Source organism: Coffea arabica, chromosome 1c (assembly GCF_036785885.1).
Source record: "Coffea arabica cultivar ET-39 chromosome 1c, Coffea Arabica ET-39 HiFi, whole genome shotgun sequence".
NCBI lineage: Eukaryota > Viridiplantae > Streptophyta > Magnoliopsida > Gentianales > Rubiaceae > Coffea > Coffea arabica.
The window spans coordinates 4737450-4752019 of record NC_092310.1 but is presented as its reverse complement, the minus strand read 5'-3'; the positions used below and the strand labels follow the sequence as shown (position 1 = coordinate 4752019).

Sequence of the window (14570 nt, the reverse complement as noted above, 5' to 3'; positions counted from 1 at the left end):
CTGTACTAGAGCAGTCTGGACATATTTATTAAAACACAAGAATGAAGCTTCTCATGTTTTTCAAAATTTTTATTCTTTGATTCACACTCAATTTGGGTTTCAAATTAAACAAGTCAGAAGCGACAATGCACTAGAACTTACTGAAGGGGCCATGGCATTATTCTTTAGAAATAAAGGGATTGTTAATCAAACCTCTTGTGCTGGTACACCTCAACAAAATGGGGTTGTCGAAAGAAAGCATAGAGACATCCTTAATGTGGCTCGTGCTCTTCGGTTTCAGAGCAACTTGCCCATTAAATTTTGGGGGAATGTGTCTTAACTGCTACATATATTCTCAATCGACTCCCCACATCAGCACTTGGAGGTAAAACCCCTTTTGAAGTGCTTTTTGGCAAGCCACCAACGTATAATCATTTTAGAGTATTTGGTTGTTTATGTTATGCTATTAATCCTCTACAACTCTTGGACAAGTTTCAACCCATGTCTAGGCCCTGTGTGTTTGTAGGGTACCCTCAAAATAAAAAGGGTTTCAAAGTTTATGATTTAGAGACAAAAAGATTCTTTTTTCCCCGTGATGTACACTTTCATGAAACCTCTTTTCCTTTCAAAATTCCTTCCGCTTTAACACCTAACACTCCCTCACCAATTCTTGATAATGATGATCAATGTGTTGATTCTCTTTCTAATTCTGGTCTTGAAATGCATAATTTTGATGCCACTCTTTCCTCAAGTCCTAATCATGAGTTCTCTGCTACGGATAATCGTGTTGAAGAGATTCAGACTTCTCCATCACGCCAAGAACAGCGGATCCAAAGACCACCTACTTACCTAAAAGACTATGTCTGTGATTACCCTAATGGTTCCTGCCACTCCAATTCAGTTTCCACTTCCAGAGTTTCAGGTACTCCCTATCCTCTTAACTCTTATATCTCCAATCACTGCTTTTCTCCATCCCATCAAGCTTTTCTTGCAGCCTTATTAACCGAGTTTGAGCCTTCTACTTACTCTGCGGCTAGTCAAGATGAAAAGTGGAGGTCTGCCATGCAAGTTGAACTTGATGCCTTAGCTGCAAATCATACATGGAATCTTGCACTCTTGCCAATAGGAAAGAAAGCCATTGGTTGTAAATGGGTGTATAAAATTAAATATAAGTCAGATGGTACTGTGGAGCGTTATAAAGCTCGGTTAGTGGCTAAAAGATATACCCAAGAGGAGGGACTGGATTACACTGAGACATTCTCTCCTGTAGCAAAGCTAACTACAGTGCGGTGTTTAATGGCTGTTGCTGCGGCTAAAAATTGGAATTACATCAACTTGATGTGAATAATGCCTTTCTCCATGGTGATTTACATGAGGAAATATACATGATCCCTCCTCCTGGATATTTACCATCTGGTGACAAGAGGGTTTGTCGACTTCATAAATCACTTTATGGCCTTAAACAGGCATCCAGGGAGTGGTTTTCTAAATTAACTCTTGCTCTCAAACAATATGGTTTTATTTAGTCTCAAGCAGATACTACTCTATTTACCATGAAGACTAATACCAATTTTCTTGCAGTTCTGGTGTATGTTGATGATATGATAAATACAGGAAATGATTCTTTTCAATGCCAAAAATTTAAACAATTCTTGCATGGACAGTTCCATCTGAAAGATCTTGGCCCCCTTAAATTCTTCCTCGGTCTTGAGGTTGCCAGGAATCCTGAAGGAATTTTTTTGAGTCAGCGAAAGTATGCTCTGGATATTTTAACAGATACCGGTCTAAGTGGTGCAAAACCTAGTCCGATCCCAATGTCTCAACAACACCAATTGGGGCGTTCAACCAGTACGCCCTTGACTGATCCCTCATCTTATCGTCGTCTTGTGGGTCGCCTTTTGTACCTCACTATCACACGACCAGATATATTGTATGTTGTTAATATTTTGAGTCAGTACATGCATTCCCCTACATTAGATCATCATGATGCAGCAATGAAGGTCGTTCGATACATTAAGAATTCTCCAGGCCAGGGATTATTTTTCCCTTCTCAAAACAATTTGCAACTCACTGGTTATTGTGATGCTGATTGGGGTGCTTGTCCTAAGACGCGACGCTCTATCACGGGTTGTTACATTTCTCTTGGGAATGCGCCTATCTCCTGGCGTACTAAGAAACAACCAACTGTGAGCCGGTCGTCTGCTGAAGCCGAATATCGTGCCATGGCCGGTACCACCAGTGAATTGTTATGGTTACGAGCTTTATTATTTGATCTCACCATTCCTCATTCGCAGCCGATGCATCTGTTTTGTGACAACCAAGCTGCATTTCATATTGCTGCCAATCCTGTCTTCCACGAGCGTACCAAACATATTGAGTTGGATTGTCACTTTGTTCGTGAACGGATTCAGTCCAATGAGCTTTGTACCCATTTCATTCGTTCAGAGGATCAACCTGCTGACTTGTTCACCAAGGCGCTTGGTTTTAGTTCCTTTCAACGCTTGTTGGGCAAGCTTGGTGTTTCGTTCCTCCACACTCCAGCTTGAGGGGGGCTGTTAGCGGACTTCATCCGCATCTCTTATCTATTGGTCTTTGTGTTCATATATGAAACTAGTTGTATTAGTTAACTCCAGTTCTAGAAGAATTAGTCTAGGAGTCTGCTACTACTTAGACTAGGAGTCTACTGCTTTATTCTTTATATAAGCTATCGGTTGTACCAGAGCAATATAGTTTTTTTTCTAATGAATAGAACTACCGTTCTTTGTCATTTCTTTTCCTTTTTGGTGTCTTCAATTCAATTTTTTTCCCGTCTCGACCCTCACTCAAAATGAAAGTAAGAATGTGTGAGATTTTTGTGCGAGAGTTAAGAATATAATAAAAGTCGATAGTGTGAGATCTTTTTTTAATATTGCAAAATATAACAAACAAGATTACTCTTCAAAAAGTTTCTTTTGTTATTTTTGTTTATTTCTTAAAAGCTATCCAAAGGAATGTTTTGGTTCTGTTTCTTTTTTTTTCATATAATTAAATTCCAAAACCCATCAACAAATAATTTTTCCCTATAATCGGGTTCCATTCAATAGGAATTTTACAACAAGTACGTCATGAGTAAAAGTTTAAATGGTATAACTTATATGGGCCCAAAAACCATAATCTAGTGGTTAGCGGATACCGGACCTAGCCTCATACTTCATTTCGTATGCTGGACCGCAAATTTACCTTACCTTCAACAATGGATCCCCCATGGGGTGGGGGTATGGGAAGTATGAAGCCCACAAGATTTCCCAAAAACTTGACATGCAGTATGAGACGGGCTATATCACTTTCCCTGATAATTAATTATAAGGTAAAAAACAAAAAAGTCCCCTGTGATAAACTTAATACACAGAAAAGTTTCCCATGGTTTCCAAATATACAACACGACCTCTCATGCTTTGAACTAAATTGTAAAGGTGACGGAATCCGTTAAACTTAACGGAAATGAACAAAATGACCAAAATGCCCTGATATAATAAAGCAAAAGACAACTCAAAAAAATCATTTGTTTTATTCTCTAAATAGAGAGAATTGAGGATTAAGGGGTAGAATAGGTATATTTGATAAAAATTAAGTATAAAATTTTTTTTTTAGGTTCCAATAAGTCATTTCCGTTAAATTTAACGAATTCCGTCACCTTTACAATTCAGTTCAAAGCATGAGGTGTCGTGTTGTATATTTTGAAATCATAAGAGGTTTTTTTGTGTATTAGGCTTATCACAGGGGGTTTTTTTGTTTTTTACCCTTAATTATATTGAAGTACAGAATTGGTTAAAGATCAAGAGGTGATAATTATATTGAAGTGCATACTTACTTGAAGATCGTGAGGTGTTTTAGATAAAAAAAAAAAAATAGAAGACTTAACACTTTTTCCCCTCAACAATTTTTTTTTTCCGTTAGTTTATCTCCTTTAATTTCTCTTTCATAACATGTCTTAAAATACCCACTCTAGTTTTTCTTGTACTAAAATACCATTATCAACTGTAATGTATTTAGCGTATCCATCCTTAAATAATTGACAACTTAAAAAAAGAATTTCGATGTTTATAATTCTATTTATACATGATTGACATGAAATATTAGTCAAAAGCCAACACTTAAAGCAATGATCTAATCATCCAAGTATGCATTGATCCTTTCCCAAGTTCGTTTAACTTATCTCAAATATCCACCATTCCTAAAACTCCAACGTTTTTTTCCAAGGCAACTCTAATTTTTTTTCTTTACAATTGCTTTGTATTTTATATCATAATTATTAATTTTTTAGACACTTATACTTATTTTAGGTTTGTGATTTAGAAATTTTTTGACAATTATTAATTTATCAATTGTTCTTATTCTAAATTTATGTCTTAGAAGTTTTATGTTAATTTGTAAAGGGTTAATTTTTTTTATTGGATTTAGTTAATATTTATCTGGTTTGTGAGTTAATTTTCATATTTTGCTTTGGACTTTATCTTTTACTATTAAAAATATTTTGTTGTTAGTTATCGTCTATTAAACTTTGGTTTTAAATTTTTGATTTCAAGTTAATGTGCATTATTTGTTTTGATTTTTTTTTGGTCACTTGTTGTTTGATCTTTCGCCCCCCTCTTCTCCAAACCAAAATCCTACATTCATCATTGGTTATCTTTAGTGAGCTATAAAAAAATTTATTATTGCAGGGTTTGTGACAAAATAACAGAAGGAATGTCCTAGAAAGAGCTGGAAAATCAGAGAAGGAGCTGTCCTAAAAGCATGATTTGGAATGTGTATAGTGATGAATTCTTTAATGTAAATGTTGCCGAACTCATGAAGTTGAATTGGTTCTTTGTTTTTGGTGGATTGATTATTTAAAGTTTTGCCACTATTGTTGATTCTTTTTCTGGCTTAACACAAATCTTCGGTAATCAGCGTAGAACGAACGTTGTTTTATAACTCTTTGTATTTGGAAACTGCTGACATGTTCGCTTTTGGCTGAGCTGTAGTAGAAAGAATCTCCCTGAATGATGTGTACTTTATCTTAAGGGTAATTTACCAAATTGGTCCCTAACATTTACCAAAAACACTTTTTTAGTCCTTAACATATAAAATCAGCCAAAATGATCATTCACATTTAAATTATGAGCCAATTTGGTCCTATTGCTCGTTTTTGCTCATTTCTCCGGCTAAAAATAGCACGCCCCCCTCACGTGGTCATATTTTTAAGGGCAAAATCGAAAAACACATTTCATTACCGGTTGAAGGTAAAAGGATAGGGGACCACCACCAAAATACACATTTCACCTTTGGCCCTCAAATTACAATTTGAAGAAACCCTAATTGAATCCCCAAATTAACAAGCATAACTTGGAAATGTACTGCCGATGATGATGACGACAAATCTGTAGGGTGTGATTGAGAAAAGATTGAAGGTTTGGCCAGAAAATCGTGAAGAAAATTAAGAGGGCATGTACACACACACACACACACACACACACACAAACAAGATGCAATGACGATTCTGACCTTTCACAAAAAGCGGTAGCTGGAATCCATCGCCGTTCGGAAACCATCCCAGTGGAAGTAGAAAACCAGCTCCAGTCGCCAGCCTAGTAGAAGGGGGGTTGCAGAATCTGGAACAGGACTGGACATAAATCGTGACGGTGCTTGTTTTGTGAGGTAGGCGGCATGGAGTGGGAGGCAGAGCAGAAAGAATTGAAAGAAGCCGGAGCGGAGTTGCTGCCGGACGAGCGGGTTGGACTTCGGATACATGGATGGGAGATCGAGTCTTCCAAAGCTTCCATCCTCAAATCCCTCCGGCGCCAAGAGTAACTACCTCTCTCTATCTCTTCTTCCCCTTCCCCCAACCAACAAAAAATCAGATGCCTCACCCTTACCCCCCCTCCCCAAGTATTACAACTATTTTGTAAGTATCTGATTGCAGGTTTCCAAGAAGTCACAATGATGGGTTCCTTTCCACAAAGACATCACTCGTTTGGATCCATTTTACTCTTCAAAGGTCAGCTTCTTCTTTCCAATTTCTTGCTACTGTATTTTCCCTCTTCAATTTCATGGGTTAGTGAGGTGACTAGATGAAGGAAAGATGGCTTCTTTCGACCGGTAATGAAATGTGTTTTCCGATTTTGCCCTTAAAAATATGACCACGTGAGGGGGGCGTGCTATTTTTAGCCGGAGAAATGAGCAAAAATGAGCAATAGGACCAAATTGGCTCATAATTTAAATGTGAAGGATCCTTTTGGCTGATTTTATATGTTAAGGACTAAAAAAGTGTTTTTGGTAAATATTATGGACCAATTTGGCAAATTTTCCTTATCTTAATTGGTTACAGCAACCGAAGTTTATTCTGAAGTTATCACTGTTTCATGATAGGATGAGTGGACAAGGAGAACTAATTCTGGCTTCTGAATGAACCTAAAACGAGCACCGTGAACTAAATGCTGTTGGATTAGGGGTGCAAACGAGTTAAGTCGAGTCGAGTCAAGTTTTGGTCTAATTGAGTCGGGTCTCAACTTAGTGTTATAAAACTTGAACTCGACAAACTTAAAATGTAAAGTTTGTGCTCGAGTTTAAAAAACATATATATATATATATATATATATTTTTTTATTTTTAAAAAATAAATAAAATAATAATTTTTAACAAATAATAAAATATTAGAAACATATATGTAATGTTATTATTAATCTATATATATGTATATAGATGTATGTGTGTAATCAAACTGACTCGTGAATTAACGAGCTGAATATGTGAGAATTCAAATTCGACTTGATCAGCTTGAATTTGATTAGAGTTGCTCACGAGGTTGGGGGGTGTTGGCATCCGCATCACTTGTAAAGTTTCGCATTCGACCTCGCGTACATCATTCACGTTTGTACGTCTTTGGTTGTGGACTAAAATGTTCAATATATTACTCTCATTATGAACTCGATCATGTGCATTGAAGTTCAATACTGAGTATATTTATCGTTGTAGAATATATGATTGTTGGTTTGAACAATTCTTAGTTTATCACCAAGGCTGTGAAATCACTGTTGAAAGGTTACGACTGGTGACTCGTAATCAGATGGTACTTTGTTAACTACGCAGTGCTTAATCAGTGGCTGCAGCATAGTAGCATATTTTTGTTCCTTTCTCCACCATACCAAATCAACGCCAAATGTCTAAATGGTGTTGTGGGTACATTGGTGAGACAATTTACTAAAAGATTGAACCAAGGCATTGAAAAGCTTTATCGGTTTAAGCAGGATGATGTTTCTTTTTTGTTTGTACTGACCCCTTCCTTCTGTTTAGTTTACAATATTACATGGATCTAATTGGGCTGCTGCTTCTGATATGATCCCAAAAGTACATACTTTCTAGGGTGGCAGATGAATATTTCTCGAGTTGGAGTTGAAGCTTATCACTCAATGTGTAGCTACTCTGCTTATGATCCTTCATTCCTATCTCTCTCTGTTTCTTTCTTTTGAAGCGGTACCTCCAACGGACTAACAAATGAGGTGAATTCCCATTTAGTCTTTTTCCAATTTGATTGTGGTCATAGTTTATTGTCCCTCTTTTCCAACAATTCATTCAGATATATTCCGATGAAAGGGTTCCAGCATTCAATCAGTAAAGATGAAGGCCCCATCAACAACACTGATTAAGAAAATTCAGGCGAAAATGCAAAGCAACTTTGATGGCAAAAGCAAATCACCTGCGCTTCTGAACACGGATTGAGGGCTTTTATAGTCCATCACACGATTCTTGTTATTTTTTGTTAATATTAGAAGTAAACATGCATCTACGTGAACTATCTCACTGATTATGCTGATTGTACACCTTCAATGCAACAAATGTACAATTTAAGCACGACTTTGTGCTGTCATCAATATGTAAATAAAGGTCACATTGTGGTTAATATTTTCCTTAATTTGTCTCATGCAACTATGCCTAATAAAATTCACTTTGGAAAAGCATTAATGAGAAAAAGGGGAAGACCCCAGCAGCAAGCCAAGCACCTTTATTCCTTTGGAACCTAAAGCATCCAACTATGCCAACGAAGCACTGCTCTACACGAATTGACGGCTCATTATTTCTTGTAACCCATAAATATCTCACTGGTTAGTGTGAATGCAGCAAATTACATTTGTATGTACAAAATAAGCATGAATTTGTGCTGTAATCAATATGCAAATGAGAGTCACATTATGGTTAATTAATCTTGGCCATAAATTATCTCGAGCCACAAAAGTTACCCCTTATCAAATTTCATAAGTGAAACAGTTTGACAAAAACAAGGGATATGTAACTGTGGATGTCCTTTTGATGTGAAGATTGAAGCAAATGCATCTTTCAAGTTACTAATCCCCAGACTTCATTGATAAAAAAGAAAAAAATTTTAAGAAGGAAAGAAAATTGGATTGTAGGTCTTAAATGCGACTTCAATTCCCCATGAAAGTGGATACAGAATCCTTGGTTTTATAAAGTTTAAAAGGAGCAAGTCTGAAGATTTTACAATAGAAGCAAATATCTGATGATTATTTCTTTCAGAAAATACACGTTCAAGTAATTTGAGATCACAAGTTTGGTTATTGAGACACAAAGCTATAAACCATCCACTTATGTCTTTATTCTTAACCAGCCAAGAAGCAAAGTAGCTCGTCCAAAAAGAAGATTCCCTGTTTGTTTGTAACACAGGTTTCTTTACCTAATAGGATTATTACTACAGTTTAGTTTAATTTTCAATGCTTGAGGCTCGCACTATAGAATTAGCAGTAGCTCTAGAAGTCTTACCTTAGAAGCACTTCAAATTCTTTTCTTCTCCAAACATTTCTGCTTTTAGCTGCTGAAGCTGAAGAATTCCTTCTTATCTCATTCCAAAATCCATCCTGATCACCACCTTAATTGATTCTTTTCTTCTAATTTCAATTCCAAGCAAGAAAAAAAATGGCCGATGCAGCTATTAGCGCTACTATTCAGGTTGCATTGGAGACGGTTATTTCCCTTGCCGCTGATCGTGTTAGTTTGGTTCTTGGATTCGGAGAGGAGTTGGAGAGACTACGCCACACTGCAGAAACCATCCGAGGTATCCTGGCTGATGCGGACAGGAAAATGCATATTGCCGGGGTGAAAAATTGGCTCGAGCAGCTTGAAGGAGAGCTTTTTAAAGCGGAGGATGTGCTGGACGAGCTCAACTATGAAAATCTTCGTCGGGAGGTGAAGTACAGAAATCAACTCAAGAAAAAGGTATGCTTCTTCTTCTCGTACTTTAATACAATTGGTTCTCGTTCAAGGTTGGCTTCAAAGATCAGGGACATCAACATGAACCTAGAAAGGATCAATCGGCAAGCAAATGATGTGGGACTGGTCTTCCGGTTCCAAATTGAAGCCGCACTCCCTGCTGCTACTGGTGCCACAACAAGCAGACAAACCGACTCTATTCTCGTTCCAAATGTTGTAGGAAGAGTCGACGATGAATCAAAGATTGTGGACATGTTATTGAGGCCATCTGAAAAGGTTCTTTCTGTTATTCCCATAACAGGCTCAGGAGGTTTGGGAAAAACAACTCTGGCGAAATCAATCTACAATAATCCAAAAATAGATGGGCACTTTGGCCAAAAAATTTGGGTTTGTGTGGCTAAAGAACAAATTAAGATAATGGAGCTGTTCAAGCTCATTTTAGTACAATTGACAGGAGAAGAAGTTAAAGTGGATGACAGGAATGTTATCGTTAAAAATATTGGAGAAAAGCTCAAGGGACAAAGATATTTCCTTGTTCTTGATGATGTGTGGGATCATGATCAAGGATTGTGGAATGATTATTTCAACACTTTGATGGGACTCAACGAAACCAAAGGAAGCTGGTGTCTTCTCACTACTCGGTCGAAACCAGTGGCTGATGTTGTATCTACACATTTGAAGATGAATAGCGGTCCTTATTTCTTAGGAAAGCTATCACGTGATGAGTGCTGGTCCATCATAAAAGGAAAGGTGATGAGTGCAGGGGAAGAAGTACCAGAAGAATTGGAAGCATTGAAGAAGCAAATTTTAGGGAGATGCGATGGCCTACCCTTGGCAGCAAGTTTGATTGGTGGCTTGTTGCTTAACAACAGAAGAGAGAAGTGGCACTCCATTGTGCAAGAGAGTCTTTTGAATGAATGTCAAAGCGAGATTGAGCAAATACTTAAGGTGAGCTTTGATCATTTGTCACCTGCATCAGTTAAAATATGTTTTGCATATTGTTCAATTTTCCCCCAGGATACAGAATTGGAACAAGATCTATTGATTGAGCTTTGGATGGCGGAAGGTTTTGTTCAACCATATCGCCAAAACCAAAGGCTGATGGAGGAAATAGGGGGTGATTATTTTATGATTTTGTTACAAAATTCCTTATTGGAAAAAGTAGAAGAATCGTGGCGGGGAACATATTATTATAAAATGCACGATCTCGTGCATGATTTTGCAAAATCAATTCTCAATCCAGAAAGCAGCAATCAGAATCGCTACCTTGCATTGGGCTCTTTTGAAGGTTTGGCAGAAAATACCACAAGGACAATACCAGCATCAATTCGCACATTATTTCTCCATCTAGAGGGTGGCGTATCTACTGACATGCTTTTAAGATTCAAGTGCTTGCATGTTCTCAGATTGTCTGGCGATGATGTCGAGTCTCTACCGAGCTCCATTGGCAAACTACTACATTTGCGGTTGCTCGACATTTCATCTTCTGGAATCAGAAGTTTGCCAGAATCTCTTTGCAAGCTATATAATTTGCAGACACTAACGATTAATGATTATGCACTTGAAGGAAGTTTTCCAAAACGGATGAGCGATTTGATTAGCTTGCGACATCTAAACTACAATCATTATAATGTAGAATTAAAAATGCCGGTGCAGATGGGACTATTGACTTGTCTTCAAACTCTGAAGTTTTTTAATGTAAGTCAAAAAAGGGGATGTGGTATCGAAGAGCTTGGGACCTTGAAATATCTGAAAGGATCGTTGAGTATAAGAAATCTTGGACTAGTGAAGGGCAAAGAAGCAGCTAAACAAGCAAAATTGTTCGAAAAGCCAGATCTGTCCGACTTGGTGTTTAAATGGGAGAGTGGGGATCGGGAAAGCGATAATCGTGAGGAGGATGTGTTGGAAGGTCTCCAACCTCACCCAAATTTGCAAGGGTTGGAAATTCATTCTTTTATGGGTAATAAATTTCCACAATGGCTTATCAATTTGTCAAAATTGGAGACATTGCGGATAGAAGACTGCGAGAGATGCAGTGAACTCCCCTCATTAGGACAACTACCATCCCTCAAACGTCTCTCTTTGATAAGATTGGACAACATTCGATTTATTGGAGATGAATTCTACGGTATTACTGCTAATGGGGAGGAGGAGGAGGAGGGCAGATCACGAGCATCAGGAAGCAGCGCTAGAAGGCGAAAATTCTTTCCTGCCCTTGAACAACTCTATGTACGAGATATGAAGGAATTTGGTAGACTGGAAAGGTGCAGACCAAGTGAGGTCAACAGTAGGTGAAGCAGAAGCAGATGTCTTTCCCCTGCTGAGGAATTTTTACATTCAAGATTGCCCACAACTGACCACTCTTCCATGCTCGTCTAAAAGTCTACACGTGGAGAATTGCAATAATCTAACAAGTATAAAAACGGGTTACGGCACTGCTTCTGTTGAGGATTTGAGGATCGACTCTTGCGACAATCTTAGGGAGCTGCCAGATCTGGATCTGTTTGGATCGAGTTTGCAGCGATTGACCATCTCATTTTGCCCAAGATTAATTAGTCTAGGAGTAAATGGACAGAAATGCCCCCTACCATGCCTTGAGCGATTGAGTATTTGGAGTTGCAATGGGTTGACCACTATATCCGACAAAATGTTCCAGTCATGCCGGTCTCTGCGGTCTCTGCAGGCAGAGAGGGTGAACAAAAAAGCATTCATGGTGCTCAAACATCAGCTTCATGGTGTTTCCCATCGTTGTTGAAGAAGAAGAAGAGGTCAGGAGGTATGTTGTGCAGAAAAGTGATAATGCAGCATTTCTCTCCCCAAGAACTCTTTTCTTACCTCCATCCAATTTACTAAAAGTACAAGGAATTGGTGCAGGTTTGCATTCTAGTGTGCTTGAGTCATGTAATTGGCCTAAAAACAGGGCATTTTCCTGTACTTTTATCTGTTTGTGAACTTTTACCTATGCCTACAGCTTATCTTTTGCTCTTTAAGTTTTGTATATTTGCTTGGTGCTAAACTTGTCTTTTGATTGTGAAAGAATGTGGTCTTTTCCGATTTCTTGCACTACTTACTAGACCATAACTTTTCTTTGCTTTCATTGTTCATTATAATTGGAGGCATACTGAAATGTACCATTGTGATGCTTTCCAGAGTCTTAGGAGACATAGCTTATGTTATTGGACAAAGGACGCCATCGTTTACACACCAATTGTCACACGATATTGCATAATAGGAGAAACTTCTTGAATTCTGGTAGGCTTAATTGGTTTAAGTAGGATGATGTTTCTGTTATGTTTGTACTGACCCCTTCTATTTAGTTTACATAGATCTAATTGGGCTGCTGCTTCTGATATGATCCCAAAAGTACATACCTTTAGTTTTTTAAGCTGCAGTATCGGTTTTTCTCAATGCACTGCCATCACTAGTTTGTTATATTGTTGGTTTCTGGTTGGCAGATGAATTTTTATTGAGTTGAAGTTTCATTTCTTAGCATTTATTAATTCTAATTTGAATTTGCTTTTCATTTAGGCCATGTCCTCGCTTAAAGGTAGGGATAATACATTAGAGAAGATTTGAGGAGGCTTTCAGATGATTCCTCTGTTCCAGCTGTAAGACTGTTTGTTGCCATAAATTCAACTCTCTAGTTCTGGCTTTTATGAATCAAACGAACTGAACTCTAGCATTTTGATTGTTTTGCAGGATCCCGACCTAACCTGAAAAATGCAACAGACACGAAAGAGGCACAAATCCCTCCGGAGCTTATCACTCGATGTGTAGCTACTCTGCTCATGATTCAGCTGCTTTTTGGGTGTACATCTCTAAGATCCTTTATTCCCATCTTGTCTCTTTCTTTGCTTCATAGAGGGCCCACTTGTGATGATGTTTATATTAGAAGTTTGATCACTTGGACGATTCCCTTCCCCTTTTCCTGTTAAAACTACAAGCTGTGCATATTTTGGTTTATATTTTCCTTATGGCTTATTATCAGTTCAAAGTACTGAATCTCAGTTTCAATAAAGTGGATATTTATGGCTATTAAATTGTAGCCATAATGAAGTTACTGACTCAATCTAGCAACTATTCGTATAATGGGATCACTCCCTTGTTTTGCTTTTTTCAATGAATTAAGGAGGAGTTGAAACTAATCTCAAACTTCGTTTAACTGATAATGAAGCTCACCCTTCACTTGCTTGCTGCTGTTAGGTTTGCATCATATTTTTGAAATATTTTCTTTGTCAACTCCATTTATTGGTTAGAAAGTTCTTTCCGCAGTTGTAGGAATGACACGACTAGAATATCAGTTCTCTATTCGAGAATTGAACATCTGTGCGTACAATGTTTTAAATGCTCTTCATTCTACAATTTGTTGTTTTGTTTTCTTGTGATGTACACAGTTCGACCTTTTTGCGAATGTATACTTATTGGCTTAATATTGCAGTCATTTATTGCAAAAATGTACAGAGAGGCAGTTTCCACTAGCTGATGTGGCGCAAATATTGGATTCTGCAATTACAAGCTTGAAGCCTTGCTGCCCACAAAACCTTCCAGTTTATACTGAAATACAGAAGTGCATGGGAATTGTCAGGAACCAAATATTGGCGCTTATACCTACTTAGCCAATAAAACTTGGACGTATTTCTTTTTCATATCTGCAATGTAGTAATTGATTTGATTGCCATCTTAGCTTCTAAGGCTACCATGACAAAGTTTTCTGTTTGTACCCACCAACATCAATGCAATGAATTATCACTTCCATTATACTTCGAATAAGGCCATCTATGTTCAAATCCATGATAGATTTGCCTCTTACTTCCTGTTGTTAAGTAGATTACCTAGCCATTAGTTCTCCTATGGTGATAGACACGAACAAGTTGTTGGGCCCTTTCCAATTATCAAAGCTTTTGCGGCTGTTGAATGGATTGTGCAGGATCCTTTTGGAATCACAGTTTTGGAGCAGGCAAAGGGAGTTTTTGCTTCTGCACTTACCTAACCAGAGGTTTATAATTTTCGAATGCACTTGGAAGCCAGAGATTGTTGTCTCGGCCTGAATTTGCACACATTGCTAGCAGCAGTAGATGTTCACTCAATATTCAAAATATTGTGTATTGATCTAAGAGCTTTAGTTGTTTTACGCCTTTTAAACAAGATAGAATTTTTGTTATTGTTGCTCACTGCCTGCCAGGCTACAAAGACCCGGAAAACATGGGATTTCTTGATAATGGAAGTATTTCCCAGTTCAGGAAAAAAGAAAAATGAAAAAGACATTAATTGAAGGGCAAACTATTTTTAGTACAAGGTTGGCGTGAAAAAAGTAGAGATTGAAATACCTCTCCTTTTAACCAAGAAGAGTT

At 37.7% G+C, this 14570-nt stretch overlaps 1 protein-coding gene across 7 annotated transcripts; it reads left to right on the top strand.

The window, feature by feature from the left end:
* The first annotated feature begins 8515 nt into the window (after window positions 1-8515).
* LOC113723540 (putative disease resistance protein RGA4) lies at window positions 8516-13977 on the top strand. 7 transcript variants are annotated; one of them, XM_027246605.2, is made up of 4 exons: window positions 8516-11995; window positions 12370-12471; window positions 12748-12827; window positions 12919-13977. In XM_027246605.2, the coding sequence occupies exon 1, from the start codon at window positions 8926-8928 to the stop codon at window positions 11512-11514; it is 2589 nt and encodes an 862-aa protein (XP_027102406.2). In that variant the 5' UTR covers window positions 8516-8925; the 3' UTR covers window positions 11515-11995; window positions 12370-12471; window positions 12748-12827; window positions 12919-13977. The 7 variants fall into 7 exon arrangements, with proteins under 7 accessions (XP_027102406.2, XP_071906112.1, XP_071906085.1 ...); XM_072050011.1 differs by having other exon boundaries at window positions 8516-12471; window positions 12919-12992; window positions 13658-13977; XM_072049984.1 differs by having other exon boundaries at window positions 8516-12471; window positions 12919-13029; window positions 13681-13977.
* Window positions 13978-14570: the final 593 nt, after the last annotated feature.

Bases quoted from the DNA above. Each gene is read 5' to 3' on its own strand.
- LOC113723540 (XM_027246604.2), top strand. From the start codon at position 8,926: ATGGCCGATGCAGCTATTAGCGCTACTATTCAGGTTGCATTGGAGACG.